This window comes from Delphinus delphis, chromosome 3 (assembly GCF_949987515.2).
Source record: "Delphinus delphis chromosome 3, mDelDel1.2, whole genome shotgun sequence".
Classification (NCBI taxonomy): domain Eukaryota; kingdom Metazoa; phylum Chordata; class Mammalia; order Artiodactyla; family Delphinidae; genus Delphinus; species Delphinus delphis.
Genome location: NC_082685.1, coordinates 112550893 through 112575465, shown reverse-complemented (window position 1 = coordinate 112575465; position 24573 = coordinate 112550893). Strand labels below are relative to the sequence as shown.

General features: G+C 43.8%; 2 protein-coding genes and 1 non-coding gene across 11 annotated transcripts in view; 1 reads left to right on the top strand and 2 right to left on the bottom strand.

Annotated features, from left to right (window-relative positions):
• Positions 1-3095: 3095 nt before the first annotated feature.
• The window catches only part of PDE8B (phosphodiesterase 8B), a 379854-nt gene continuing 358376 nt past the window's right edge, over positions 3096-24573 (top strand). For 6 of the 7 annotated variants that reach the window (XM_060009271.2, XM_060009270.2, XM_060009268.2 and 3 more), the window contains exons 1-2: positions 3096-3278; positions 11732-11798. The gene's annotated coding sequence lies outside the window, so the exon portion shown is untranslated. The remainder of the gene's footprint in view (positions 3279-11731; positions 11799-24573) is intronic. The other variant, XM_060009269.2, reaches the window with a different exon arrangement.
• ZBED3 (zinc finger BED-type containing 3) lies at positions 3272-11714 on the bottom strand. 3 transcript variants are annotated; one of them, XM_060009284.1, is made up of 3 exons: positions 11291-11714; positions 4709-4824; positions 3272-4015 (listed from the first exon to the last, which is right to left on the bottom strand). In XM_060009284.1, the coding sequence occupies exon 3, from the start codon at positions 3999-4001 to the stop codon at positions 3360-3362; it is 642 nt and encodes a 213-aa protein (XP_059865267.1). In that variant the 5' UTR covers positions 4002-4015; positions 4709-4824; positions 11291-11714; the 3' UTR covers positions 3272-3359. The 3 variants fall into 3 exon arrangements, with proteins under 3 accessions (XP_059865267.1, XP_059865266.1, XP_059865268.1); XM_060009283.1 differs by having other exon boundaries at positions 11358-11714; XM_060009285.1 differs by lacking the exon at positions 11291-11714 and having other exon boundaries at positions 4709-6289.
• LOC132423790 (small nucleolar RNA SNORA47) lies at positions 6580-6717 on the bottom strand. The gene has a single exon (XR_009519100.1). It is a non-coding gene; the product is annotated as a small nucleolar RNA SNORA47 (small nucleolar RNA).

Here is a 24573-nt window from a genome sequence, read left to right as displayed (position 1 = left end):
CAAACCAAACAGCCCAATAACTGACACTTATTAAATATTTATTGACTAAACAGCTTTTTAAAATTTACTGCTGCTTCCTTTTAGGCTATTTTTTTGTTAGGAATTCTACTTAGAGGATTAAAGATAAATGAATAATTATATTAATAATTTGAGAAGACTTGTGAAAATCTTAAAGACATTGAGTTCAATGCCTCAAATACTTATTGAGCAGCTGTTACAGGCAAGTCACTGTGGGAGCAGAAGGATGAGTGAACTCCATCCTTACTCCCAAGGGCTCAGGCAAGGGAGGTAAGACAGGAACCCACAGAGCCACACGCTAGATGGCCTTTCTAAGGGTTTTGAGATACAAAATGCTGAGAGTCCAGAGAAGTAAAGAATCATCTCTGAATGATAAGGAATCCAGGAAAGCTTCATGTAGGCAGTCGAATTTGAGCTAGGTCTTAGAATGGGCAGGATTTTTCATACTTAGAAATTGAAGGGGCTTTTTTAAGTGGAGGAAAGGCAAACAGGCACAGAGGTGCCAAGCACCAGGGCATGTCAGAAGAACGAGGAGTCCAGTTTGGCCAAAGCACACAGCATGTGTAAGGGAAGGGACAGATAAGACTGGTACAGGGGTCGAGGAGACTTGAACGTCAAGCCACAAAGCTAGAGCTTGTAGATGATGGGTGATCTTGGGGGTCCTTTGAGCAGGCAATGTGATACAATCAATGTCAGCTTAGGACAGTTCCTTTGGCCAAGTAGGGGACAGTGTGGGAAGACAAGGATGGGAAGATGAATCCCAGATGAATGATAAATGGGGCCTGAGCTGAGCAGGTGGCATCAGAAGGAAGACAGCTGTGATACTTTGTAGATATAGACTCAATAGATCAGGGGCCTAGGATTCAGTGAGACTGGTGCTCAACTCCCACTCTGCCGCTTCATTACTTAGTTACCCTGAGCCTGTCTCTTCTCCTCTACAAAATGGGTGTAAGAGTAATTATATCATGGGGTTGCTGCATAGTAGGCAGAGGCAGTTATTCTTGTGAAGCATTTTAGCACAGCTCTGGCATGGTGAGTGCTCAGTACATGTTAATGTCACTGATGGTACTACCTGGAGTTGGAGTTAGGAAGGAAACAGATGTCAGCTCCGGTGACTGAGTAACAAGGCCGACAGTACAGCAGCTGGGAGCATGGCATCTGCAGGTAGAGACTATTTGGAACCCGACTCAACTACTTACCAGCTTTAATCTCATACAAGCCACTTAACCCCTCTCTGTTTCCTTAGCTGTAAAATGGGCATAGTATTAATACCCGCCCCCCAAGGAGCTGCTGTGGAAATAAAGTGAGATAATACATGTAAATGTACCTGATACATTTTAAGAGCCCAGTAGTTATTAGTTACTGGGTCAGGGGTGGAGATGCAGAGTTGAATAGAATTACCCCTACCATCTCCTGTGGCAAGATATGCAAGTAGAGGTGGAGACATCCTGCAGGGGACTGGCCATGAAGGACAGACCCGGAAGAACACTAAAGGCTGGAGGTAGTCAGGAGTCGCTGGCACAGAGGTGATTATTGTACCTCTACGGGTACATGAACCAAGATTGGGTACATAAATTGGCCTAAGGAAACAATCAGATAAATCCAGAATACAGGACGTCTATAAGACATACATAAGATGGCCGGGACTTTTTAAAAAGTAAATGTCATGGAAAAAAAATACTAAGGGGGCTGTTCTAGACTAAAAGAGACTAGGGTTATAATCAAAAGTAATGTGTGAATCTTAACTGGGCCCTGTTTTTTAGAAAAGAGAAAAAGACACTCTTGGGACAGTTAGGGAATTTCAATTAAGGAATCTGTCTTAGAGGCTATTGGGATAAACATGCTGAAATACCTTAGGGATGAAATGCCATGCATGTTTGGGGTGGAGGGAAGAAAAATAAATATGGCAAAAACGTTAACAACTGTTTAGGTGGAGGGTATATGTGGGTATTCATTGTACTAGCTTTTCAACTTTTTCTGGATGCTTGAACATTTTCAAATTCTCAGAAAAATGAGGAAAAAAGAGACCTGAAGAAAAACTGTTTGGAAATCAGTCTACATCAGGAAAAGGAATTCTCTGGAGGAAAAGCAAGTTCCATCTACCAAAGGAAAAATTTCAAGAAGGGAGAGATTAAGCAAAATGAAGGCTGAAAATAAATCATCATATTCAGCCATTGTGAGACTGTAGCGGCTTCTTAAGAGTCCAGTGTAGCCTGAAAAGCTGACCACGAGTGAAGGAGTAAGGAGTGGGGAGGAAATATAAGCAGCAAGGACTGCTCGACAGTCCTTGCTTAGGGGGTGCTCAGTTGGGAGCATCCAGGCTGGGGGAGTCTTTCTTTTCAGTCCAAGGAAGACTGGGGCATTGCTAAAGAGGAAGACTCTGAAGAAAGGGAGGGAATGAGACAGAGGAAAAGAGGTAACGTTGTGGAGGAAGGGCCCAGGAAAGGTGGAAGAGGAATGGATGAAAACATGAGAGGAGGAGGTGGCCTCAGATGGGAGGGTGCCTTCCCCTTGGCCCAGGAGTGAGGACTGTGAAGATGTGGGGGCAGAAGCTCCCTTCCTAATAACGAGGGATGGGGTCATGTCTTGCTACTAGGCGGCAGGTGTGAGGCAGTTAAGTGGGGAAACAGCACAGCTGCCACTGGCTCTGAAACGGAAAAAATGAGGGCGGAGGTAAGATAGGGTGATTGGTACTGCCGGGCAAGATGGGGAGGGGAGCAAAAAGAGGGCTTCTCCAGGACTGCCTTCCTAAGGCACTAGAAATGACAGGGTAATGAGCAGTCTTGGAAACTCTCCCGTTCAGAAATTGGCGCTGGGCAAAGACTACTCATCAATGATTTACTCATTAGGAAATGAGGAAAACTTTTTTTGGGTAAAAATGCTTTATCATTTCCATGCACCCTCTACCCTGGGTTGCCCTGGCTGGTGTACAGCCACCTGGTGTGATAGTCTTTGGTGTGTAAGGAAGCTCCTGTCCTTTCAAAGTCACCAGGCACAATATGGCCATGGCTCCAGGTGATCTAGGTTCACAGGGCTGTTGGAGCTCTCATTCCAAAGGCAGTCAGAGGAAAACCACCCCCTGCGCGGATGCCACTAAACGCCACCAGCATTGGAGGCCGCTGGAGCTTGCGCTCCCAGGCACCCCGGAGGACCACGGAGTGATTTTTGGTTCTGCCTGGCCTCCGAAGTGCTTCTCAAGACCCCACATTTGGCGATTTCGATTCGGCAGAGCGGCAACGGACCTGAGATCTCGCTCCCAGGTGAGGCTGAAGACGCCGGTCCGCGGGCCACACTTTTTGAGTAGGGCTGGCCGGGGGTGGGTGGGTGGGAGCGGCTAAAACCTACAGGAAGACCTTCGTGATGACGTAGCCGTCCCTGGGGTCCCCCTCGGGTTCCTCTTTGAGCGGAGCGTGCAGCAGGGCCGAGCCCAAGGCCAAGGCGCTCTCCCGGCGGCTCACTTCCCGCAGCCGCGCCTGCAGCGCCTCCCTCTCGGCCTGCAGCTCCCGGCGCGCCTGGGCCGCCGCGCGCTCCTCCTCCTGCAGCGCCCGCCGCCTGCGCTCCAGGGCGCGCTCGCCCTGCTCCACGGCCGCCTCGCGCCGCGCCAGCTCGCGCTCCCGCAGGCTGCCGCGCACTGCCAGCGCGCCCATCTGCTCCAGCAGGCGCGCCCAGTCGCCCTCGGCGGCCGCGGCGGGGCCGGGGGCAGCGGGCGGCGAGCGGCGGGCGGTGCTCTCCGCCAGCTCCCGCCGGTGCGCGCTCCTCAAGTGCTTCCACAGCGCAGCGGTGCCCGCGTGCCAGCCCGGGCCGCGGCCCACCTGCTCCCCGCACAGCCGGCAGGTGGCCCAGGGGCCCGACGCGTGGCCGGGGCGCGCCGGCGCCAGGTGGAAGTACCCCCAGGCCTCGGAGTACGGCGCCCCCAGGCGGCCTGCAGCCGCGTCCGGCCCGCCCGTCTCTTCCATGGTCACGGCCGGCTCGTCGCTCCTCATTCTCTAGGCAGCGCCTGCACCGAGGGACACAGGGTAAGACGACCACAAAATTACATGTGCACACGGACACACGCTCCAACACACAACTTCTAGGACGAGAGTTAGCCTGTCAAGAAACCATGCCTCCCTCTCACTACTGATAAAAATCCTGCGGTTAGTTTGGGTAGATGCTTGCGTTTCTTTTTCAGTAGGTATTAACCGTTGATTCTTCGTGGGGGGGAAAGGTAGAAAATGCCTAGCCCTTCTTTCCTTAACCAGGAATTTTCTTCGAAATTTATTGGATTCCCTGGCTCACAAGTACTAAGACTAAAATTGGGAAGCCAAGCTTCTCATAAGAATAAACTAAATAAGTGCTGTATGTATATGTTAGTTTTAACTAGTCTCCTTTACGCTCTTTAAAAAAAAAACGAGCAAGGCTCCCTTTTGAATTCTTCTCGCAGTGTTGCACAAGAAAGGAGTGGGGGAAAAAAGTTTCAGGAATGAAAATTTTGTTTCTTGGACTTTAAGGGTGACAGTGCTAGGACTGAGCAGCTTTTCAAAAAGCTTTCAAGGAGACAACTTTTTTCAAGGTAAAAATATCTTTGTTTTTGTGATTTTAAAAACGATGTGCTTATGAGAAACAAGAACTGCTAAGAATCATTAAAATGTTTAAAAAATACGCACATTTAGAAAACAGCAATATACAAAGCAGTTTTCTAAACTTTTACCTTCAAATCAGGCGGTGGGCTGTCTCTATCATTGCCTCAGGGTTTCTAGCCAGCCCAGGTTCTCAGGTGGAAACACTGCAGTGTGGCTTCTGAGTTCTCAAGAACCATCAGCAGTGCTAGGAGTAAATTCAGAGGACAGGCGGTGGAGTAAAAGAAATTCAATTAAACAGCCCTGAAAGTAGATACTAGAAATCCTGGATGGTGCCATGTCCCTCTGGTGTTCATTCTGCCGACCCTCTCATAGGTGCTCCAGTCATAAAAAAAATAAAATTAGTTTTCTATATTGCTTATCCCAACTAAATGGCCCGCAGTCTATATTTGCAAGACAAAAAGCTTGGTGGATTCTCTTAATTAAGGAAGAAAAATAGAAGTAATAGCTGTTTGCTTTGTCCAACAAATACCTGTAGTTAAAGGGATCCAAATACAACACAGTGCCTATCACTGCCAGGTCTTTTCTATTAAGAAAACATTTCCCACTGTTATAACCTATCAAATGAGGGGGGAGATAGAAAAGGTGAATTTTCTTCTTTAAAAAATAACTTCACTGGGCTTCCCTGGTGGCGCAGTGGTTGAGAGTCCGCCTGCCAATGCAGGGGACACGGGTTCATGCCCTGGTCCGGGAAGATCCCACATGCCGCGGAGCGGCTGGGCCCGTGAGCCATGGCCGCTGAGCCTGCGCGTCCGGAGCCTGTGCTCTGCCACGGGAGAGGCCACAACAGTGTGAGGCCCGCGTACCGCAAACAAAACAAAACAAAACAAAACTTCACAAAGGGTCAAATGTGTGATTCTAGACAAATTTGCTTTGAAAGTTTAAAAATAATAATAGAATATATGACAGACTTGGAGCTCTCCTGAGAACTTATTTCATCGGGAAAATTCAGGCCGAGGTGGGAGAATAATGGACAATGAGATAGCCAGTGCCCGCTCCTACTGTCAGGTTTTGAACCAGCAGCAGTGGAGATGATGAAGTTCCAGAATCTCTTTTATTAAAGGCAACTAGGGATGACTGAAGACAAAGATGAAAACAGGAAAAATATGTTGCTTTAATAATAGTATTTAGTGAACCTTTTAATTCAGTTGCTAATAGTCTTGTTACAGATGCGTTACACTTTTCTAAACCTCATTTGTTTTTTTCCCACCAAGCAAGTCTACTGAGATCAGGCAGGACATTTAACATATCTCTTGAATTAAAAAAAAAAAAGAATGAATTTACCAGAATCATCCAAAAAAATAATAAGTACCAGGCCTCTTCTAACAAAAGAAATAGCTATTTACGTATCTTCTGATATGAGGCATTGGTTTGAATATGGTTACCCATGATAATTAGTATAAAAGGTCATTAGAAATTAAAGGCTAGATTTCCCCCAAGAGATTTACTAAATCAATAAAGTCCCCAAAGCCAGAGTGGTGGGATGAGGAGGGAAGTTACAGACCCCCTTCAAGGATAACTTTTTTGCGGTTAGTAAACATTGTGTTTAGTAAACAGAACCAGATTTTAGTCTTAGAGATGTTTTTTGTTATCCAGCTTTACTTAAAATTTTTTTCTACATTTTTTTTCTTTTTTTTAGAATTCCATTCCTTCTAAATTAGAATCTTACCTTTCCAGAGTGTGCCCTTTTTTTAAATTACTAGACATACACAAAAGTGGAGAGAATAGTAGTATTATGAGTGCCTATATTTACTTTATAAATTAAAAGAGATTTAATTTCTTCAAAATCTGGGATGCCCAGAGGAGTGCCACATACAGGAATGGCATCTGTTCTAAGACTTAAGGTGGAAAACAGGGATGAGAAGCACTGATCACTGATTTTGATGTCTTAATCCTTTAGACTTAGTGGAGCCCTCATCTGAGCCAGGGACAAGCAGCACCACAAGTGTTGGCCAGCAGAGTGCTGCCCCTCTGAGGGCGGCAGAGGGACCTCCTATGCCCTGGCAAGCCTTCACTCTCGGAGGTCTTAACCGGTGGAAGACAGCATGGTTCAGAACTGCCTCACCTTCTCAGCCCTCCGACCACAGCTACATTCTGGCTCAAAAGAGTCTTCTGTTCAGACTCAGTCTCTGAAGAGTGACCAGCAGTAACTGTGGCCACAAGTCGTTCCTAGCAGAGCCTTCCTAGGTCTGCTAAGCAATCCCTGAGCTCATTTCAACCATCCCTACAGTGCAGAGGGAGAGAAGCTTGGCTTGGAAGTCAGCTTGGCTTGGGAGAGAAGTCTTAGAATCTTTAGCCACGACCCTAATATACAAAGAGCTCTTACAAACTGAGAAGAAAAAGACAAGCAAGCCAATTGAAAAATGGGCAAGAAATATGAGTAGGCAAATGACCCAAGAGCAAAATCAGATGGCCAGGAAATTTGTGAAAAGATGCATACCACTTATATTCAGGGAAGTGCTATTAAAGTAACAATAAGGTCTCATGTTAGATCCATCACACTAACAAAAATGAAGAGGTCTGTCAGCCAAAGTTGGAAGGGGGGGCAGAGAAAAGGGTATGCTCATGCATTCCTAGTGGAGATGTGAAGGTTCTTAGGAAAAGCAATCTGCAATTTCTGTTAATTAAAAATAGATATAATTGGGGATCCAACTCCTGGGAATCTGTTCTGTAGAAGTAAAATTACCAATATGTAAAGTAACATGTATTAGGATGTTTATCATAGTATTATTTAGAATGGCAAAAAACTGGAATCAAGAGAATGGCTACCAGCAGGAAAATGGCTGGGTAAATAATGTGTAGTCACCTCAGGGAATATTATGCTGCCATTAAAAAGGATGGATTGGAGCTCTGTCAGGGGGATGTCTGGAGGAACTGTTTAGGGAGAAAAGCAAGATGCATAAAGGTGTGTATAATATGATCTCACTCTTATTAAATAATTAGATCTGTATAGGATATACAGATTAATGATTTTTTATAAATATGAAGAAAAATGAGATACACTATGGGTTGAGGGGGTTGCAGCTGATGTGAAAGGAGAAGGGGAAGAGGTAAAGACAAAAGGAAAAGAAAAAGGGTGCTGAGAAAGCATGTACGTGATCATGTGTATACATTTAGGTAGAGTATATATATGGCAGGGTCTATACATAAATAAAAAGTAATTTTATAAAACAATCCTCAAGCATGTGAGCTCAGGCAGGCCTAGGCAGCCTTAACTCTTGAGACTGGAGGGAACAGTCCCATGGGGCATAGTGCACTGCCATCTGGCCCTGGAGGGATCCCAATGTGTGAGCTTGCTCAGTGTGGGTGGTTCCTGCCTGAGCAGGTCCCTGCCTGAGCAGAAGGAGATTCTATATCGACGTAAGATGGAGGATGCCATGGGAGGGCAGCACACCTCACTCATCTCCCCGGCATAGGGCCTGCATAGGGCAGGCACTCAGGGGACACTGCATTAAATGAAATGAGTCCAACTTTACGTTTCTTAGCCCCAGCTCACCGGAGTCTCTATCTCCCCATCTGTCAGGAGAAATGATAAGATTAGCTGCCCCTAATAGGTGGCTGAAATCAGATAACGCACGAGATGTCACTGTTGGACTCGCCAGTGCTATATCAATTCAAAGCATGAACAAAAGGAAGCTCCCAGTATTTACTATTCAAACATGCCTACACGAAGTTCTTAGTGGCTAAAAGGGAGTGCTGTTTTTCTCTTTAACATATTCTGTTATTCAATAGAGGAAGTAGTTTAAGTTGGAAGAATTCTCTTGGGGATTTTTAAATACAAAAAGCAAATTAAAAAGAATCATAGCTCCACTTCCCCACCCCCAACCAAATTTATTTTCACTTCCTCAGTTGATCTTCCTGCACAATAGGTGGCTCATCACTCAGGTAGAAGATGATAGGGAGGCCTAGTTAGCTGGGGTCCTGTGATACGCATTTCTTCCTTAACCAAGTACTGCCCCCAAACCGAACACCTATTAACTTGTATGGTTAGCTAACAAGAAGAAAACGAAAAGTAAAAGCTCTCTTAATTTTCCTTAAACAATTGAAAAACTACCAGAAAGTTGCCAATGAATGATTATGTCGTTTACGTCCGTTCACTTCATCCACTCTTTCATTCAAACTCTCCTTGTGTACCTGATCAGGGCCAGGCACGTGCTTGCTGCCCAGGATGCCAAGAGGAGCACCACATAGTCCCTGCCCTCAGGAAGCCTACCATCTGGTGGGGAGAGATGCTTCAAGATGCTGACACCCATGGTAAAGATCAGAGCAGTGTTCACTCATGAAGAGTGGGGAAGCGTGGGCTTGGGGACCCTAACACAAAGGTTCATGCAGATACACGTGCTTAAGCATTCTTTCCCTTCCCCACCTTGCTCAGGGTACAACATTCACTAAAACGCGTCACCATTAGTGCTGACTCTAATAAATAAAGTACCAGTTCTTTAGTTGTATAATTAGGCTTCCAAGCTTATATTTTAAATAAAATTTTTTGAGGCTAAATAAATGCACTGCTAGCATGAAATTAATTTAACAGTGGAAATTTTTGAGTCCAATTTCAGGGGGAAAAAAGCTGAAAAAAAAAAGTAGATTTTAGTTATTTCTTGGAAAGGGAGAGAGTAGTATTAATGGTATGATGCCTCTGAATTCTATGATGAGTTTCATTCCAGTATCCATTATCTGGAAGGGATGATACGAAGTCTAAGCTGCTGGAAGATAAGACATTCATATTAATTACCTCTGCACTTGATGTTCTCTGAAGAAGTTTTATTCTTCTAATAACTTATCAGATTAAAACCCATATTCCTCAATGTGATCTCCCTGAATACCAATATAGAGAATAAAGGAAGAGATCAGAACCTGGATGAATACTTTGTGTAAATATGGGTGTATACATACAATGTATGATTATAACATTGAGAATCATCCTATAAACCACCCACAAAAGTTAGTTTTATTATTTTACACTTGTGCTTGTACACATACAAAATATCAGGCAGGCTAAATGTCAAAGAACTAGGCAGTGTTCTCAGAAAATCACAGAAAGCTCTATTTGTCCTTCCATGGTCAAGTCTAATCGCTTTAGTTGGATTAATCTAGCAGAGTTACAAACAAATATGTGTAGATTGAGCCTGGCTGGATCTTAGGTGAGAAATTCACCCTAATGTCAAATCCACACAGACTTATGTGAAAACACTAAAAACATTTTTATCCACCAGTAACTTTAATCAAAGCAGAATATAATAATTAAAACAAATAATTAGCCTTGACAACTGAGGTATCAAGGAAACTACAGTTCATCTGTTACCTGTCCATCTCTGTTGAAATATTAATTTACTGCCATATATTAATCTATTTATAAACAAATCTAGACAGTTAGAAAAATTAGTCTATAGTCACCAGGCTGAAGGCTTAGTTGAAGTAAAAATGCTTCCAAACTGTAAAGGATGGATACCTCAGGGAATAAAGGGTTAAGTGTGAAAAAACTTGGAAAAATGTTACACATGGGCTGTAAAAAATGTACTGGACCCACAGCTAATGAACTGGTAAATCAGAGATGTTCTCTAAATGTCATAAGCCAAAATTTTAGATACTTCTTCCATTAGCTAAAAGGCTGAGAAACGCTCTCTATTAATGTATTTTTTTTAATGAAAATTGTGAAGCTTCCTCCCTAAGTGGACCTTTATTTCAGGCCTACATTATTTTATTTAATACATGTGTTCCTAAAAAGAAGGGTGTTGATCCATTTTCATCGTGTAAGATGCATTATTTAATGTGAATTAGTGGGATTTAAAGCTGCCCTACTTTGAAGAGCTCTGTAACAAAGATTTTTTAATTAAGAATTACGCGGTATTGGCTCTTGGTCTTTGCATACATTGTTGTATACTTTTCATTGTCAGCTGCCTCAAGCTATTTTTGGCTAAAAAATGTGTATAAATAATTACATTAATGAAAAGTACAGAAAATGATTACCCTAATTATGTCAATTTATTAAGCTATTTCGACAACAGTTTCTGGTAAACACCGCATCTTTGTAGTCTTAGCTAATTAGAAGTTTGGATGGTAGCAGGTACTTTTTTTTTTTTTTTCCTTTCAAGGAGGGAAAACTAACTTTGCTTGGTAAACTTCGGGCATTAAGTTAGTGTAAGTGATTATAGCAAACTGCTCCTGTATGTTCCTGAAGGATCAGAAAATTCCTTTGTTTGAGCACGGTGGGGATCGGGGTCTTTGTTTGAGCATCTGGCTTGCATTCGGTTTCTCCCCGAAGTGGGAAACATTCAGAAAGTCTCAATTAGAGAAAGGGCCGCCAACCACTTGCCCTGTTAAAGGACTGACTGCAATAAGGCAACTTTAATAAAGGGAGAGCACATGACTTTCGATATTCCTGAATAACTTTTTTGAAGGGAGACTGTAGAGCAGGAGCAAAAATGAGGTGCATAAAGAAACTGAACCGGGCGTTACGCAGAATCCCGGGTCCAAACGCATCTTTTACAATAACGGTAATCCCACCACCGCGGAGGGCACGCCCGGCACCCCATGCACTAGCAAGCCTGCGCGTCTGCGTCTGCGGGGCGCTGGCGCTCTGCGATCCCCCGCCAGGCCCCCGGCTGGTCCCAGCTCACTCCGCCGCCCCCAGGCAGCTTCCCGCGATCCCTCACCTGTCCCCCGGGACTCCCCAGTCTCCCGTGGGCACGCGCCGCCGTGAGTCCCGCAGCCCACACTCACCCCATCACCCCCGAAGCGGGAGGTGGGCTGGGTGTCTGGGATCGCCGATCCCCTCCAGGATCCTCGCAGACATTTTGTCCTGTGCGGAAATCTCAGCGCCGCGTCCCCCTTAAAGACACAGCGCTCCATTCATGCGCCTGGAGTGGAAAGGGGGGATGGAAACGTGTGACGCGGTGTTGAAAGGGCTGGAGAGTCACTCCCGAACCGTCCAGGTCCATGAGCAACAGACTTGTGTTTGCCCAGGTTTAAAAAAAAAATGATGCAGTAGTTTAGTGATTTTTAAAAATGGAATTACTGTTTTATATCTTTATAGTAACCTTCCAAGACCTGGATTCCTGGGCTTGAGTCTCTGAGTGTAATTTTCATCCTTTCAGGTTCAAGGTGTGCGATGGCACAAGTCGTTAGAAGAAATCCCCTGAACCAAGGTCTGGACAGATAAAGGTAGGGCTCATTGGTGTTCACTAAAACTTAATAACACTAGCATGGTGTATCAGTCAGCTTTTGGTGGATTATGCTTAGGTAACAAACAACCCCTACAACTCAGTAATTTACAAAAACAAAGATTCATTTCTCAAGCAAATTACATCTGCTGCAGGCAGCTTTGGCTCTACTCCACTGGTTTCCTGGCTTGCAGGCTCCAGGTTGAAAGACCAACTTTTTGGGGACACGCTCACTGTGTGCTGGACCCAAACTTGAGGGAGGAGAAATACTGATTTGTAGTGCTTGCTATTTCCATGATGTAAATACTCCCACCATGGCGGGTTTCAGGCTACAAACAGTTTAACAAGGGGCTTGCCAAGTTTCTGGAAATGTAATAATCAGCTCTTATAAACCACTGGCACATGCTGCTCTTAAAACTGAAAACAGCTCACATTCTGTATCTTTCAGTTCTGCTCACCTCAGTTTTGCTCACGTTCTATTGACCAAAGCAAGTAACATGACAGGGCCTATCAGTGGGGCCAGAAAGTATATTCCTCTTATAAGGAAGCCTTGCCAGTCACATGACAATGGGTAGAGATTGTATAATCCTTTTAAATGAAATTGAGTAAATAACTGGTTAGAATAATACAATCCACCTTACATACTTTGGTTTAAGTAATTTCTTTTTGAAAACCTCATTCTTTCTATAAACCAGAGTTTCACAGTCTATTAATGGGGTTTCTCCTTACCATTCCAAGAATGGTTTCAGAAGAAGAAACTGGTTGGATGTCTTCAAAGGGATAGTTTTGTAATGTGAAGGTTAACTATTAGGTTACTACTTTTCTCCCAAAAGATGTCTATACTTATAGCTGAGGACATCTGATTAAAAGTACGTAGTATAAATGGATCATATTAAAGCCATCTCTTATGGTTTAATTCAAAAACAAAATTTTAAAGTTTATTGTACCTGACAGTCCTTTTAACAAGAGGCTTTAACACTTTGAGTGCCTTAAAAATCCATTTAGCCTTAAACTGACCATGTAATGAGACACATGGTATTTTTTAATTCTAGTTAGTGCTATTTGTACCCAAAGCACTATCCTATACCTGAGTAAGAGTCTTAATTCAAGACACCATTCCTGCCCTCAAGAAGATTACACTCCAGTGAAACAGTAAGACAAATGCAACTCCAGGAAGAAAGTGAACAATGTAAGAGGAAACCTTCATGTGCCACACTAAGTGGAGAAGAGCTACATCTTCTTGAAAGTGGCAGCATTTAACTAAGACCTAAAAAAGGGTAGACTTTGGACTCCTGGAATTATGTTTATTATGCTCGCAAGATGTGTTTTGGATTTATTTTTAAAGTCCAGAGAAAAGGAGCCTGTCTTTTCTGTGTTTAAGTCAATGCTTAAACTTTCCTATAGTCTGAAATCTTTCTTGTAGTTTTAAATTAAATTTTAAATCAAATTATAAAATATATCTAAAATATCTAATAACTCTTCTCCTTTGCCCCACACTCTTTGTTCAAATTTCAGCAAGAAAAACACTCTTTAATTCTTATTTTGGTGGTAGCAGTTCCCTTAACTTTCATCATGCTGTTAACAATAAATAAATAAGAGGATCTCATTTCTGTCTTCTGCCCTGGAAGTTGGCAAAGCATTAGGACTTACATTTCATTGATAATGCAGAATATTTACTCTCCAGATTCTTGCCAGAGATTATAGCCTTGAAATCTGCTCTCTAATCCTTATCAAAAACCCAGGTTGAGAAAATTACTTATGGAGCTTGCCCCAAAGACATGAAATTATAGAGCTGTGTATGTGGACCACACTCTTTTGGTACAGTACATCCTTCCTATATGTGCTTTTGGTCTGTAGTTTTTTCTTGGGTGTTTTTGTCTGGTTTTGGTGTCAGAGTAATACAGCGTTATAAAATGAGAAATATTCCTTCCTCTTTTATTTTTTGGAAGATTTTGTGACTAATTTATATTAATTCTTCTTTAAATGTTTGTTGGGATTCAACAGAGAAGCCATCTGACCTGAGTTTTTCTTTATGGGTAGTGTTTTAGATTACTAATTTGATTTCTTCATTGGTTCTAGGTCTTTTAGATTTCAGTTCCTACTTGAGGCAGTTTTGGTAGTTTGCATCTTTCTAGGAATTTGTCCATTTCATCCAAGTTATCTAATATGTTGGTGTACAGTTGTGCATAGTATTCCTTTTTAATTTCTGTAAGGTTGGTAGTAATGTCTCCTCTTTCACTTCTGGTTCCTATATGTGCTTTTAATGAACTTTCCATTGGGGTCATGCCATCTGCCTTCAGTGAGGTAGTTTGTAGGACATAGCTACATAAAATTCATTATCATGATCAGTATCATAATGTCATCGACTACAGTTGTCCACTGTATCCCGCAGTGTTTCTTCTGTAGGACCCAGAGAGAAGACCATTCTCTGATCTCTCATGTCATGGAAAGCTCTGCATCCCATGAACAAATGGAACCTTTGAATCCTGTGGGCACTGTGGTTCATTTATTGGACTGTTTGCTTATTTCATCTGCTAGGAGGCTGAGTCAAATATGGGATCCCTACGCTATTAGTTTCCTAGGGCTGCTGTAACAGGGTACCACAAACTAAGTGGCTTAAAACAAGAGACATGTATTCTCTTACAGTTCTGGAGGTTAGAAGTCTGAAATCATGGTGCCAGCTGGGCCATCTTCCTCTGAAACCTGTAGGGGAGATTCCTTCCTTGCCTTTCCCTACCTTCTAGTGGTGGCCAGTAATCCCTGGTTTACAGTTTCATCACTCCAATCTCTGCCTTTGTTGTGGCATTCTCCGTGTGTGTGTGTGTCCAATCTTCCCTCTTACAAGGACACCAGGATGGAGCTTGGATCAAGCTCTATCCTAATGACCTCAACTTAACTTGATTATATCTGCCAAAACCCTATTTCCAAATAAGGTCACATTCAGAGGCACCCTGGGTTAGGACTTTAACATATTTTTTTTTTGCAGGGGGGACACAATTCAACTCATAACACTCACCTACCAGTTCCATATGGTAAACTTTTCTATGTGCTAACCTTTTATTTTCCTACCTTTATTTTCCTTTTGTCCCAATTCCCTGAATTACTTAGTTTTTCCTTAATTATATGCATCTTTGGCAGTGTCTGAAGGAAAGAAGGCAGAAAGGAAGTGCGAAAGGTGGGAAGAAAAGGGAAAAGAGAGAAAGGGAAGGAGGAAGAAAAGTTTGCCCCCCAAAATCAGACAGAGTTGCAGGAATGGGGACTAAGGGTGGGGAAGACTGGCCGGAAAAGTGTTTTTGCTGTATGGGCTTTGTCAGAGCCTCAGAATTATTCTTTTGGTGAGGATGAGAGTCGTGATTAGCAGCTGCCTGCAGCTTCGCTCACTTAGAGAAAAGTTAGGTAGTTTGAGGAGCTGAGGATTAGGAAGAGAAGGGTATGATGTAGCTACTTTTAATGCTGACATTAGTAGACACAATATGGATCCAGGTTTTGTGGTGCTTGAAAGCTTATACAGTGTTTTGTTGTTGTTTGTTTTTTTTTGGTTGTGCCGGGTCTTTGTTGTGGCTCGCCAGCTCCTTATTTGTGGCATGTGAACTCTTAGTTGCAGCATGTGGGATCTAGTTCCCTGACCAGGGATTGAACCCGGGCCCCCTGCATTGGGAGTGCGGAGTCTTAACTACTGCACCACCAGGGAAGTCCCCAGAAAGCTTATATGGTGTTGAGGACCCAGGTATTCTAGCTACCGGGGACATAGACCCATTAAATCATTTATTTAATGTATACAATTTACCCTGGACGACAGCATCCCATCCCTATAAGATACAAATGGCACCTTAGCTGAAACTTTAATAGGCTATTCTAGTGGTCTGTCAGGCTAGCTGCTTCTGGATGTGTATGTTTTACAGGGTCAGCCAAAGCTACTGAATAAACCATTTTCCCTTTCATCTGTTTGTCATCTTAATCCATCACAGGTGAGAATCCTAATCCTAACACCACGGCACACCAAGGGTTCTCATCGCTCCACCTACCACTAGAAATGAGATCCTTGTTACCATCTGATGGGTAAATAATCCAGTTCCAGAATCCCATCTTGAGGTTTGGAGGTTCACAGGTTTTAAGCTTCTGCTTTCTAGCACCACTCTGGTTTTTAGCTTGTGTTCCCTTCAATGCAATAACTAAGACAAAAACTATGACACAAGTAGCTTGAGAGGTAATCACAGGAGGTGGGATAGGGGAGCAGGGAGAGTAATGCACACCAAAATAAAGAGGCTTTATTTTTTTTTAACTCTAAATAATTGTGTGCCTTTCAGACAAAGTCTTCATTTTATATTTATAGTCATGATTGTAACAAAAGTTATCCCCACGTGATGAACTGTTTTCAACCCTCACCTTTAGGCTTTCTCAGACCCAACTTCTTCATTTTTGTAACTTTATCGTTTTCTGTCATTTCATGTGTTACTATAGACTTTGTTTATTTTGTTGGTTGGCTTTTGGCTTGGAGACTTAGGAAGTTTTTTAAACTTACCTTTGAAACTTGACATTTTCACTACAATTATATATAAGTGCAAGTCTCTTTTTGTTTGAAACATAGTGAGCTAAGCTTGGGGTTTATCCTGGAGGTAGTTTTAAGCAAGAGAGTTACACAGTAAGATTTCTATTTTAAGTATACCTCTTCGGGGAAGGCTATGGGGCGTGCAGGAAAAAAACAGACTAGAGACAGGTAGACCAATATTGCAATATTGTGGGCCAAAACCAAGATATTTTTAAGATTCAACCAATTCAATATGTAGCAGAAAATAATAAGCAAGAGAATGGGTGGATGACGGAATTGGTACATGTAACTGCAGTGTGGTTTGTGGTTCCATGTCTCCCTGCTGTCTTTTCCTGGCCTTGGTGTGCTTGAGGTGCCTGGGTTGCTGGTCAGAGGGCAGCATCCCTGTGGTACCCACCTCTAGAGAGTAGTGCTCCCCCGGTGACCTCTTCCAGGTCACTGGGATGAGAGGGAGACACTGGTAGCAGAAAAAAATGGCTCTCTTCCTATGGTAATTCTCAGATGGGCCTTAGAAATTGATTTCTATTTCTCAGAACTATTAGGAAGAAATAATAGAAGGACTTATCTCAGAATTTCCACCCCTTTTCAGAATCCATTAATCCACCCTCCTGTATTTTGTTGTGGTTTGCGTACATCCATTCACCATAAACTACTGCATGCCTCCGACTGTGGGTGGCTTGTAGGATCCGGGTAGGACCCGCTGGCTGCCATTTCACATTTTCCTTCTCCCAGGGCTGTAAAATGCCTTGTAAAGACCCACAGTGCACTTTCTGGCTGCTTCCCTTAGCCCCACATTTGCAATTTCTGTCAACATACAGTTGAATGGACACTCGGAATCAAACCTACATGCTGTGGGACATGCTAAAGAATGTTAATGTCTTAAAGTAGGGAATACTGTTTTTTTTTAACTGCCACATCTTAAAGGGAAGAAGGGCAGGGGGACAGAAAAGGCAAAGCAGTATGAGTGACAGAAGTGAAGGCCTTCTTGTTCTTACCCACCAGGGTCCCTAGCGGGGGCTTGTGCTTGGAAAGCAGACCTGGCAGGAGGAGCCATGGTAGGTGGGCGGCGCCCCTGCACAGACAGCCTTGTCTGGGTGCGGCTGCGTTGGACACTTGCTCAAAGTGCTGGCGGGGCTGGAGCGTCAGGGGTGGTGTCCATACTGCTTGTTTGAAGGCCTGGTGTGACTGTTAGGGTGAGCATCTGGAGGCTTATCTCCCCAGGGGTCCGTGTCCCCTGCCGTGGTCAAGGTTGATGTGACCTGACCCTGGTGGTCAGACATTCCGCACAAGTTTCAGAAGTTCTTACTAGCTTCTCCTGCCAAAGGAAAAAAGGCAAACTTGCACAAAAGAGCTGGCTTGGCTATTCTCTGAGATAATTAAAAAGAATAACAACAACAACAAAACGGTTTTGATTTTCTTTTGTGTCTTATTCTGCAATAGGAGAAAAGGAAACCATTGTATGTGTGGTTTGTGGATACAAACAGAAGTCTGATTCACAGATCTAGGGTTCCGCATCTTGTCCTCAGAGAAGCCAGGTCATTATGCTGTGGCCCTTCGGCTTTTCCTGGGTCGTCTTGGGATGATCCAGGCTGCCTGGATTTGTGAGTGATTTAATTAATTCAAAACCTCCCTCTCTTCCCAACCACATGTCATTCTCATTTCTCAAGTCACCACTTTTATGAAGACTTCTTAGACTATACCATGTGGAAGTGCATGATACAAACTTGGAGGACAGGGGACATTTAGATGAGAGAGATCCTAGAAGCTAGCCTTTCCTTCACAGGTCACCTGTAATGAACTCAGCGGCAGAAATCAGATCTAATATTTTATACATTCCCACCATACAGCTCAGCACAGTGCTGGGCAAATAGTAGGTCTCAGTATATACGCGGAGGGATTGAAAATGCAGAACATGTACTATGCCACTTATATGAGGTATTTAGAGTAGTCAGATTCATAAAGACAGAAAGTAGAAGGGTGGGTGCCATGGTCGGGGGGAAGGAGGGGAATGGGGAGTTAGTGTTTCATGGGTACAGAGTTCCAGTTTGGGAAGATGAAACGTTCTGGAGCTGGATGGTGGTGGCTGCACAGCAGTGTGAGTGTACTTACCGCCAGTGACCTGTCCACTTTAAAAGGGTTAAAATAGTAAATTTTATGTATATTTTACCACAATAGAAAGCATATTTTTTTAAAAGGCACATACCGTAGAAATCGGAGGTTCTTCCCTCATTCTACCTTCAGCTGCCGCACCTAGTGCGGGTGTGCAGAATCAACATCTGGGTGTGAATGAAACCTCCAGTTTGATGGGCATGCTGGGCGGGCTTCAGATACTGGGCTCAGCTTCCCACTTGCTAGCCCCATTGTTTTAAAAAAACCAGGATTGTTTGCATCAGGCTTTTAGTCTAGATTTGTCTTTGTAGTTTATGCCTTCACGAGAATGGTTAGGCAGGGGTCCAGATGCCGACCAATGTTACCAGTGTTAGTTTTGCCCTCAGAGTAATGGGAAAAGGCAAGTGACGGTTTGACTGTGGGCATGTTACCTAAGATCTAAAAAACTTGAACCGGTAAAATGGGGATAATAGTCTTAATTTTTCCACTGGGTTGTTATGAGGATTAAATGAGATGAGTTACATGAGATACCCAGGACCTGTCTATAAAGGGCATCAGGGAATTCTTTGATTTTGTGACTTCAGCGTGGCTTTGAGCAGAATCCAGGTGGACTACAGGTCCCCCATAGACCAACAGTGCCTCGTCTAGGACGTGCGATCCCTCTTGTAACAAATCCCTGGAAGGTACCGGCTTGCTGCCTGGAGGAGCAACCGGACCAGAGAGTTAGAGGCCTAAAGGCTCTTTCTTGAAGACTGACTTCCCCGCTCAGCCAGACACTGTGCTTGCAGCTCCTGGGCTCACGTGTCCCCAGTCTTGCTCTCTTTCTTTCGTTTAAATTTAAAAGATCTGGGGCTTCCCTGGTGGCGCAGTGGTTAAGAATCCGCCTGCCAATGCCGGGGACACGGGTTCGATCCCTGGTCCAGGAAGATCCCACGTGTCGTGGAGCAACTAAGCCCATGTGCCACAACTACTGAGCCTGCACTCTAGAGCCCGCAAGCCACAACTACTGAAGCCCATGCACCTAGAGCCCATGCTCTGCAACGAGAAGCCACCACAATGAGAAGCCCATGCACCACAATGAAGAGTAGCCCCCGCTCACCGCAACTAGAGAAAGCCCGTGCACAGCAACGAAGACCCAACGCAACCAAAAATAAATAAATAAAATAAGTAAATTTTAAAAAATAAATAAATTAATTAAAAAGATCTTGGGGGGGCTTCCCTGGTGGCACAGTGGTTGAGAATCCGCCTGCCAATGCAGGGGACACGGGTCCGAGCCCTGGTCTGGGAAGATCTCATATGCCGTGGAGCAACTGGGCCCGTGAGCCACAACTGCTGAGCCTGCACGTCTGGAGCCTGTGCTCTGCAAAAGGAGAGGCCGCGACAGTGAGAGGCCCATGCACCACGATGAAGAGTGGCCCCCGCTTGCCGCAACTAGAGAAAGACCTCACATAGAAACGAAGACCCAACACAGCCAAAAATAAATGAATAAATAAATAAATATTTAAAAAAAAAAAAGATCTTGGGAAAGGACTCAACGAGACCCAGCCTTGGCTGGCCGTCTCACCTGCTTGGTCAGGTGAGACCAGGTTTGGCCACTCTCACTTGACCAGAGGTTGGAGTAGGGAGGCAGTTTTCAGTGAAGAGAATTCCTGCCTCCTGGAAAAAAGGAATGTTGGGCAAAGAGAAACGAGGAGCCCACTGCACACAGTATTTCCTGCTCTGGACTAGCTGAAGAAAATCAGCCATGGGCTGATTTGGACCCTCAGGGGTCCTGTTCTATAGTAACTAATGACCTATATGTCACGGTGGCCTGTTTTCAAAGAACAGTTGCCTTCGGTTTCTTCCTAGGGAGTTGAACACATTGATTTTAAGGTTTTTCAAGTTGGCATCTGAACTTGTTTGACCTTGGTTTAATACGGGGGGAACTTCAGGTTGCAAAGATGAAATTGAAAAAATAAAAAATGCTTAATGAAAATACTTGAAATAAACTCAAGGCCACATTAACATTCAATCTGCGCTTCCAAACAGAAGCTATTTTTACATTCCTGTTTACTAGTATGATAGACTGTGGTTATTTTTCCCCATGACTCAATAGGATGGGATAATTTCCCCCTTTCTTCAAATAGTTCTCAGTTTGAATGTGACACAGAGTTCCCATTTTCCCCATAAATCGCATATTTATAGCACATGGGAATAGCCAGAATGCTATGTGTCTCTTAAAAGTACTTCTGTACTTGAATTACAGAGAAAATGACTGAACAGGATTCTGAACTTTGGGCACTCGATGGAGCTGGAGCAGAGAGGCGAACAGCACTGTGTGTTCTGGGCTGAGGTCCTGTTTGTTCTGAACACCATCCTTGAGCCTGCCCCTGACGGTGTGCGCTTCGGGCAGGGTGCTGGGGGGAGGCTGGCAGAGGGGTCAGGAACAGAGCTAGTTCACGAGCGGAGGCTGTGGACGTGAACACAGGCTTGACTTCGTGGCCTTGGCTTCAACTGTGTCCCGTACTAGCTCTGACAGCTCAGGGCAGTTTCTTAGCCTCTCTGCCGCTTTTGCTTTTTCCTCTCTGAACTGGCCTAACAGAAGGAGTGACACCTGGGGTTCTGGTAAGAAGTTGAATAACACATGTAAAACTCTTCCCATAGTGGTTGGCATGGAGTGAGCCATCAGTACATGATGGGTATTGTTCCTGAGGCAGGTCCAAAGCAGGGCAAAGGTGTCTCTGTCCCTTGCACTCTTCTTCCCCTTCCAGTGTACTCCTTTGGAAGCCTGATGGCCCCTCCTGAGACTAGATGAGCTCTCTACTTGGGTAGGGGTGCCTTTCATTCCCCTCAGAAAGCCAGGTGGGATCCGAGAGGGGGACAGGACACAGAATAGGCCCTTCCAAGCCCACCTCCGGTCCAGGCATCCCATTGGCCTTTGGGGCTGGTCCTCTCCATCACGTGAGAGACCACATCATGGCCTGGAGCCAAGTGCATATTTGGAGGGTCCTCAGTGTAGCAGATGCCTTTATAACCCTGCACTCTAGCTGACAATGGGCAGCTAGTTGAGCATTTAGGAACTTGTTTCTTATTGGGTTTTTGTGGTTTGTTTGTTTTTGGGGTTTTTTTTTTTGGCTGTATGCACGGCACATGAGATCTTAGTTCCCTGACCAGGGATTGAACCTGTGCCCCCTGCAGTGGAAGCGCCGAGTGTTAACCACTGGACTGCCAGGGAAGTCCCTACTGTTGTTTTTTAAAATGAGTTTTATTTATTTATTTATTTTGAAATTTATTTATTTTTGGCTGCGTTGGGTCTTCGTTGCTGTGTGAGGGCTTTCTCTAGTTGCCGCGAGCAGGGACTACTCTTCGTTGCGGTGCGCGGGCTTCTCATTGCAGTGGTTTCTCTTGGTGTAGAGCATGAGCTCTAGGTGCATGGGCTTCAGTAGTTGTGGCACGCAGGCTCAGTAGTTGTGGCTCGCGGGCTCTAGAGCACAGGCTCAGTAGTTGTGGTGCACAGACTTAGTTGCTTCACGGCATGTGGGATCTTCCTGGACCAGGGCTCGAACCCGTGTCCCCTGCATTGGCAGGTGGATTCTTAACCACTGTGCCACCAGGGAAGCCATAAAATGAGTTTTATAGTAGAATTTATGTACAACAAAATGCTTCCATTTTAAGTGTAAAGTTTGGTGGATTTTGAAAAATGCACACAGCCATGTAAGCACCACCTCAATCCACATACAGCATATTTCCATACCCGCCCCCATGTTCCCTTATATCCTGTTCAATTAGTCTCACCTTCTTCTCACCCCCAGGCAACTGCTGATCTGCTTTCTGTCACTGTAGAAAATTTGTATTTTCTAGAATTTCATATAAATGTGTTAGGCATCTTTCATTCATCACAGTGCTTTGGAGATTGATCCATGTTGTTGCAGTATATCCTTGGATTCTTCCTTTTTATTGATGAGTTTTATTCCATTATGTAGATATACCACAATTTGTTCATCCATTCCCCCTGGTGATGGACATTTGGTTGTTTCTGGTTTAGGGGTATTTTATATATTTTTGAAAGCTGCTCTGAGCATTTGTGTACAAGTCTTTGTGTGGATATATGTCTTAATTTCTTTTGGATAAATACCAGGAGTGGAATTACTGGGCAATATGGTAAGCATATGTTTAAATTTATGAGAAAGTGCTGAAATATTCTCCAACATAGCAGTGGTGTTTTACACTCCTATCAGCAATGTCACTGACACTTGGTATTGTCTGTCTCTTTTACTTTAGTCATTCTAGTGGCTGTGAAGTGATATCTTATTTTGGTTTTAATCTGCATTTTCCTAATGGTTAATGATGTTGAGGTCTTTCCCTGTGCTCATTTTCATTCATATATCTTCTTTTGTGGTGTCTTTTCAAATATTTTGCCTATATTTAGTTTGTTTCTGTCTACACGGTTGAATTATATTCATTCTTTATATATTCTGCATATAATTCCTTTGTGAGGTATATATATTGCAAATATTTCCTCCTATTCTGTGGCTTGATTTTCGTTTTCCTAATAGTGTTTTTCGATGAGCAAAAGTATTAATTTTGAGAAAGCCCCATTTTCCAATTATGTCTCTAATTGTTTGTGATTTTTATGCCCTAAGAAATATTGGTCTATACCAAAGTTACAAAGATTTTCTTTTAGGTTTTCTTCTAGGAGTTTATAGTTTTCAATTTCATATGTTGTCTGTTATACATTTTGAGTTAATTATTGAGTATGCTGTGAGGTAAGGGTCAATACTTGTAATTTTTGCAACATTCCTTTCCCCATTGGAATGCCGTGGCACCTTTGCTGAAAATCACTTGACTATACATTTGTGGGTCTCTTTCTGGACTCTCTGTTCCATCGGTCTATATGTTTCACTATCGTACTGTCTTGATTACTATATTTTATAGAAAGTCTTGAAATTGCTTAGGTTATTCTAGGTCGTTTTCATTTCCATAAAAAGTTTAGAATCAGCTCATCAAGTTCTAAAAAAAAATCTTCTGGAATTTTGATTGAGATTGTGTTCAATCCATGAATTAATTTGGGAGAGAATTGCCATCTTTTTTTAAAAAAAATAAATTTATTTATTTTTGTCTGCATTGGGTCTTCATTGCTGATTGCGGGCTTTCTTTAGCTGCGGGGCGCGGGCTTCTCACTGCAGTGGCTTCTCTTGTTGTGCAGCACGGGCTCTGGGCACGCAGGCTTCAGTAGTTGTGGCGCATGGGCTCAGTAGTCGTGGCTTGCGGGCTCTAGGGCACAGGCTCAGTAGTTGTGGTGCACAGGCTTAGTTGCTCCACAGCCTGTGGGATCTTCCCGGACCAGGGCTCGAACCCTTGTTCCCTGCATTGGCAGGAGGATTCTTAACCACTGTGCCACCAGGGAAGCCGGAGAATTTCCATCTTTTTTCTTTTTTAAAATTTATTTATTTTATTTATTTATTTTTGGCTGTGTTGGGTCTTTTTGCTGCACACAGGCTTTCTCTAGTTGTGGTGAGTGGGGGCTGCTTTTCATTGCGGTGCGTGGGCTTCTCATTGCGGTGGCTTCTCTTGTTGTGGAGCAGGGACGCTAGGCTCACGGGCTCAGTAGTTATGGCACACGGGCTTAGTTGCTTCACGGGCTGTGGGATCTTCCCCGACCAGGGCTCGAACATGTGTCGCCTGCATTGGCGGGTGGATTCTTAACCACTGTGCCACCTGGGAAGCCCCCAGGAATTTCCATCTGAATAGTACTGAATCTTCAGATCCATGAACATGATATATGTGTCTGTTAATTTAGGTCTTACTTAATTTTTTTAGCAATGTTTTATAATTTCAGTGTATAGGTTTTATACATATTTTGTTAAATTCATTCCAAAGTATATCAGCGGCCATGGCTCACGGGCCCAGCCGCTCCGCGGCATGTGGGATCTTCCCGGACCGGGGCACGAACACGCGTCCGCTGCATCGGCAGGCGGACTCTCAACCACTGCGCCACCAGGGAAGCCCTATCATTTTTTTTGATAGTGTTATAAATGTAAGTGTATTTTAAATTTCATTTTCCGAATGTTCATTGCTGGTATATAGAAATACAATCAAGTTTGTATATTGACCTTGTATCCTATGACCTTGGTAAGTT